The sequence below is a fragment of the Citrus clementina genome, unplaced genomic scaffold, assembly GCF_000493195.1.
Source record: "Citrus clementina cultivar Clemenules unplaced genomic scaffold, Citrus_clementina_v1.0 scaffold_3, whole genome shotgun sequence".
In the NCBI taxonomy this organism is placed as follows: Eukaryota; Viridiplantae; Streptophyta; class Magnoliopsida; order Sapindales; family Rutaceae; genus Citrus; species Citrus x clementina.
This window is the reverse complement of record NW_006262339.1, coordinates 37,915,637-37,922,287: the sequence shown is the minus strand read 5'-3', so window position 1 is coordinate 37,922,287 and position 6,651 is coordinate 37,915,637. Positions and strand designations below refer to the sequence as shown.

At 32.0% G+C, this 6,651-nt stretch overlaps 2 protein-coding genes across 2 annotated transcripts in view; one reads left to right on the top strand and one right to left on the bottom strand.

Annotated features, from left to right (window-relative positions):
* LOC18048080 overlaps nt 1-2,927 on the bottom strand; it is an 8,632-nt gene extending 5,705 nt beyond the window's left edge. Inside the window, 7 exon segments of the mRNA XM_024188989.1 lie at nt 479-597; nt 1,359-1,446; nt 1,527-1,581; nt 1,987-2,035; nt 2,141-2,201; nt 2,321-2,538; nt 2,654-2,927. Of these exon segments, the coding sequence (XP_024044757.1) occupies nt 479-597; nt 1,359-1,446; nt 1,527-1,581; nt 1,987-2,035; nt 2,141-2,201; nt 2,321-2,538; nt 2,654-2,807 (744 nt within the window). The 5' untranslated portion in view covers nt 2,808-2,927.
* Nucleotides 2,928-5,809: 2,882 nt separating this feature from the next.
* On the top strand, nt 5,810-6,233 carry LOC112100371 (putative defensin-like protein 20). Its single transcript, XM_024189702.1, has 2 exons — nt 5,810-5,899; nt 5,986-6,233. The coding sequence occupies exons 1-2, from the start codon at nt 5,842-5,844 to the stop codon at nt 6,174-6,176; spliced, it is 249 nt and encodes an 82-aa protein (XP_024045470.1). The 5' UTR covers nt 5,810-5,841; the 3' UTR covers nt 6,177-6,233.
* Nucleotides 6,234-6,651: the final 418 nt, after the last annotated feature.

Here is a 6,651-nt window from a genome sequence, read left to right as displayed (position 1 = left end):
ATGTTTAAAATTGATAATGATAATTGAAGGTTATGATGCAAGATTCACTAAACTGGGAAATTAATTAATAGCCACAACCTATCAATTTTTGAAACCTCAACAAATTCAAGAGTGCCTATTTCGATTTTCTTCAGCCATTTTCCATTCATTGCTTAAAGAATTTGAAGCTGTGCAATGTCTATTTCAATAACTTACATTTTTTTCTTCTGGCTTAGAATTTTTTTGGCTCAGAAACAAAATAAGTATATTAAATGTAGGACATGATATAACTTAATAACAACTCACATACTCATTAAATGTGAACGTTATAACCTTCTACAGTACTTTAATTAGCCTAAACCAAAAGCTATAACCGACAAATTAAACTTTGTCCAAACCAGACAAATTTGAGTTCAAGCAATAAAAAGGAATTTCAAAACATAAAACTTATGAACTAAAAATGAAAAATGCAAGTCAGGGGTGCAGATAAGCAACTCACAGACAGTATGCTGGCCAGTGTAACATAGGGCTGAGTAGCCATTTTGGAAATGCATATTGCAAGGACACCATTGGACCTTTCCTTCTCCTCTGTGTAGAATTTTCTATAAATTTGTACACCTGCAAAACTTACACCCATTACTTCCAATTAGTTAGACATCAAAGGTCAAAAACCTTGCCCAATAGTCAACCTAGTGAAAGTTCTATTTTTATGTCCAAAACTAATAAAGAGACACATATTTACCACAAAAGCCATACCAATTGTGACTTGCATTTAAAGTTTTTGACAATCCCCTGCATCTGGAAATTGCTCATTGGCTATATTTGTAGCAGCATGCCAACATGAAAGGGAATATTTGGTATTTTGAATGATTTTACTCCATCAGAAGTATTCTTAGGGGTTACCAATTACAAGTAAATGCTCAATAAAATCTTAGTAGCAAATCTTATTTAGTTTAGCAAGGCACTAAAGCATTATTTTTCACACTCTTGTAGCTCTGATCTAGCTATGAACTTCCTAAAAATTTATGAATTTGTGCATTCTGTCTTCTCAGTTTCAGTGAATTGTTAACAGTTGCTAGCCATTTGCTATTTCAAATATGCAACCACCACAAAAGTCCCATAGAGAAACAGAAGATAGGATGGTTTGCTCTAAGTGGTACTTGCTAATCCAATAAAACAGCCCTAAAACCCACCCTGGTCACCCTTAAACAAATATACAACACCCTAACCCTCATTTCAAATTTATGGTGGCAACTTGCAGGTATTGCCAACATTGATGGCACTTGTACAAAACCAGACATTACTGCAAAGAGCTAAAGGGCTTTCTTGATACTGAAGTATAACGTGATGCAGTAGCAGATCTATCACAGATGTAATACCTTCTTCAATGGTTTTAACCCCAGGAAGGACTTTCACAAGACTTTCTGCTTCCAACATCTCTGAAAATGAATCATAGTGGCAAACAGACTGCCAATGGATAAGACTATGAATGTGCAACTCAACTAGAAGTATGATAGTAACAAATAAGTAAAATGAACATTTCTCACCTGAACTTTAAGCATCATGCACTTATTTAAGAGAATCACTGAACCTGGCCCTATGCTGTGAGCAAATAGTTAGATAAATAAGAAAGAGTAACAGTGGCCAACCAAAACTGCACACAGATTATAGATAGCAAAAAGAGACTACCCTCTACAGTGATCATAACAACCCATAAATTAATAGTCAAAGCTTCAAAATCGACACTACAACATTATTTTTGAAATTAATAATTAAATCTAGAACATACTCAATGTCACCTAGTCAGAGTCCCTTAACAATTCCCAGCCTCTAGATGTGGAAACTACACGTCTTGTATCCATAATAGACTCCAACAACCATTCATAGATTCCTTGTTGATCAGCAAAACAGTACTTTACACTATCAAATATAATATGAAATGATCCTAGAAAAAAGAAAACGTAATTATGAAAATTCAACTCATAAACAACTAAGCATAAGCCACACCTGTTGTAATCACTGATTGCGCATCTTCCCTCTACAGTTTTGAGGCCATCTACACACATGTCAATGTTAAATAATAAACAACACAGATAAAAACAAATTACAAAGAAATCAATGAGAAATTATCTAAAGTACTATAGTAAATAAATAATTATACCTTTTATAAATGAAAAGAAGGGCTCCTGAACATGAAGTTCAAACTCTACAGCCTTCAAAATCTATCACAAAACCATCACAGGAGAGCTTTTAGAATCACTCAAAGTGCTTCTGCATCTATTTTGTAATGTTTAACTAACAAAGAGCTTTTATAAAAAGTGATTTTAACTTGAAAACTTACATCGACCAAATCAGACGACCCCTTATTTAAAATCAATTGACTCCACTCCTCTTCCTTCTGTTCCAAGAAACATTCTTCATTCATCAAAGCAACCTTCTTATACGTCCGACAAAATGCCCCGCAATTCACGGAACGACACAACGCTAACGCTAAACGCTTGTCCAAAGGATGCAAAGGAACTCCTTGAAGAGAATATTCATCAGAATCAAAATCAAAACCTACATTATGTTGAACCAATAAAAAATAAATAACATAAGGTTACTTTCATACACGCGCGCGCGCGCAAATAAGATACAAACAAATGGAGTATGAAGTGTGTGTTATGAGGATTACTGGTGGAGGGTGAAACGGCATCGTTTGGATCGTCTTGAAGGGGATTGGTGCAGAATTTACTGGAAATGCCGAGGTCAAAATCCAGGGTTTCGTCGATGTGCGAACTCAGCGTGAACTTCAGTAGCTCTTCCATACAGTCTTTCAATCGTTCCATTTGTTAATGGCTCTGAGGTAATTTCCTCTTCAATCGTCTTTGAAGGTTGCGTTTGTACACAGAGTCTCAAGCTTTCTCTGTTTCTTTCTTCAAAAACGAGCGGCTTATTTCTCCAAATACGGCACCACTGGCACCGCGTTCGGTAATACTGCAAATATGACAATTATTCTACTGAAAAGTCCAAAATTTACCCCACCATTTTGTGTTACTCTCCTATTGGATAACATCTTTTGTAGCTGATAAATATTAATATTCGACTATTCAATATATGAATATAATATTAACTGAGACTTGATTAGTGAGATTTCTAATTTTACTTGTGCAATTATATATAATAACTAAAAGTAATGATACAGCCACAAACTCTTGTACAAACTTATTTTGTACAAACTGACGTGGTATGATAAGATTGGTTGAATGAAAATATAAATTAATAAAAACAAATCATGTGGGTCAAGTGATATTTAATTCAACCAATCTTATCATGCCACATCAGTTTGTACAAAATAAGTTTGTACAAGAGTTTGTGGCTGTATCATTACTCAATAACTAAATATATTGATAATAAAATCACAAATTTCATTCCTCCAATAAAATAAAATATGATTGACTACATTGTTTATGTGGCAATGTAAACTCTACCCAGTTCGAATATCTTTATTGGTGCTCTGTTTTATGATTAGTTATGGATATATGTAGTAAAAATAAAGATACATCTATAAACTCTTATATAAACTTATTTTATAAAAATTAATTCAACATGATGAATTAGCAGATTAAATAATTCTTGACCCATATAATTTACTTTTATTATTTCATAGTTTTATTTAACTAATAAACTTATGACACAACAATTTGTACAAGAGTTCATATCTCTATCATCACTCATGTTTCTTCATAATTGTTTATATTGAAGGATCTTTAAATTTCAAGCTCTAAGATTTTTATTTAATTTGGAACATGTTTATATAATGAGAATCGGAATGGGCAGAAATTAGAATGGGTTGGAACAAAAGTGAGGAATAAGAATTAAAATAAGTTGTTTACTTAGATGGTAGGAATTGAAATCGGAATGAGATGGGTTGCCATTAATGTGTCTACTTTGTCTTGGAATCGGAGTGGACTATTTTAATTTATTAAAATGCCCCTAGTTAATTGTTGTTAATGTTATTATTTATTATAATAACTATAATTATTATTTTATTGTTATTAATAATAACATTAATAATAATATGTGTGAAAATTATTATTATTATTATTATTATTATTATGGCGACGATGATGATGATAATAACAACAACAACAATAACAACAAAATAACAAATCACTGGCGAGCGATGGCAGTGGCTTCTTTATTGACAAGCGACAATGAAGTTCAGAGAGTGACAGTAACAATTGATAGATATTGCAAATGACTAGCGACGATTAGTGGAGCAAGGTTGACAATCATGGCTCTACTGCGTTCAACAACCAGCATGCATTGGTCATGGCTTCTGCTTCTCGTCGGCGATAGATCGATCGTGCAAAGATCCGATTGTGTCAATTTTTTTTTTAACTGAGGAGAAAAATAGGTATTTTTTATTTTTATTTTGAGGAGTAAAATGGTCAATCTTGGGAATGATGGATATTCCCAAGCTCCTTAGAGCATCACCAAAAGACTCTTCAAATAAGATTTTATTAATTATTTGAAGAGTCACCTCAATATTTAAGTCTCCAAAAGACACTCCAATTAAGATTCTTCAAATAAGAAATGATTCTCTCTCTTCAAATTTGGAAAGTTGATTTCTCCCTTTTCAATTTATACTTTATTACTTTTCATTAGAGAAAAAAAGAGAATTGCTTTAATTGCTATTGACTTTTTCTTTAAAAAAATAATTATTTGATTAAAATAATATTAAGTTATTTCTATTTGAAGAGTCTTTTGGAGAATATAATATTTTTTTACCCTTTTATTTGCCACATAGGTAAGCAAATAGATATTTGAAGAGTAAAATTTATAGTCTTTTAGAGATGCTCTTAGGAATCAGTCTCTCATTCCTCATTCTCAAATTGGGGTGGGTCCTACGATTCTGATTCTTAATTCTATTTTGGGAAGTAAACGCAATCAATTATTTTAATTCCAAATTCTAATTTCTCAATTTATGAAGTAAAACGCACCAGAAATATTTTAAATTTCACATGTCCGAATTTTAAATAAAAATTTAAGAAAAATTAGACGATGAGATTATCCGAATTTAATTAGTGTGTCCTCACATTAATAAACTTTTGACATTTATTAAAATATGTTTGATAATATATTAACAAGATATGGAAGCACGAATGGGAGAATCAACTGTGTGGCACCACGAACAAAATTTCATCACTTTTTCCTCCCATAATATGTGTCAATTTGTAATTGGGTGAGACTGTGAGAGTATTTAGAACAACAATGGTACTCGACAAACATTCAAGACTTTTTCCATATATGTTGTTGGGCGGAGAAATTTTAGAATACCTTTGATATATTGCAATAAGTTGATGTATGCATAACATGTGAGGTTGAATTTAATATAATCACCACTTGCTTGATGGTTTTTCAAAATAAATACATACACGTCATAATATTATTTACTTATTGTATGATTGACATGATACCTCTGATATATTTTAAAATTTATTTGTTGGGCGAATACATTATGAAAGATTATTGGCAAGGAAAGAAACTAAAATTAAGCAATAATTTAATTTTGTAATAAACAAAAAAGGAAGACACAATTTAGAATTTCAAAATCTCAAATAAAAGAAGAAAATAAGACCAGAAAAGGATACTTCGAATGAAGTGTATAGATTTTTGGGATTTTGTTTCTTCCCTGGTCCAAATATTCCTTTTGTATATGATGACTGGAGATTGTCTGTAATATTATACTAATTTTGTTTTAAACGCCAAAATCGTTTTTACCAAAAATGTAAATGTCACCACTATATAAATAGCAAGAACTAGTGATTAGTTTAATCTATTCTCACACAAATTTAAAACATATTTTGTTTAGAAAGAATGGCTCAAGTGAAGGTTCTCACATATGTGCTCATTGTGGCACTCATGCTGTGCATAAGTATGTAGTTTTTTTTCTTTTAATTTAATTTAATTTAATTTTTTTTCTTTTAATTTTGATTTGTTTTTTTATAATAAATTTTACAGATAGCAAGGAAGTGGTGAGCAAATCAAAATGCTGCAATAATCATCCAGAGCTTGGGGGTTGTAAGCATGGTGTGGATGACGATCCTGATCAAGGTGGCAAATGCTGGACTTATTGTGTTTCAGATTGTGAAAAGGGAGGCTTCTGCAAGGAAGTCTACAAAAATCATTTTGAATGTCACTGTTATTGCTGATTTTACATCAAGCATATCTATTCATGTAACCATCAAAATAAATAAATGTTCAACGTTATTGGCAATAATTACTATCATTTGGTTGATTTTTCTTTTTTCTTTTTTTTATAAATTTTTTCTCTCAAATTGCATATTAGACAAACGATCACTGAATCATCATCAAATTGATGATGCTACTTGGCACATAAGTCATCGTTGAACTGCCACACTAAATTGAATTAATCTAATGGATAAATTAATTTTTCATGTGATTGATGTTTTTCTTGTTCTGAAAGTAAAAACTGTGAATCTCTGTCATTAGTCGCAGTTTTGACGTGGAAAGAAGTGCTGCTGAGCGTTGGGTTCCATCAAAATTAAACTCCAAAAAAGTGTCTAAATTCTTGTTGTTGAGTAACTATCGAAGACCTGAATCTAAACTAAGCAGAAGATGCCACTTCGGCCAAGGCCGAAGAGGCGGGGGCCCCTGCTTTTTCGT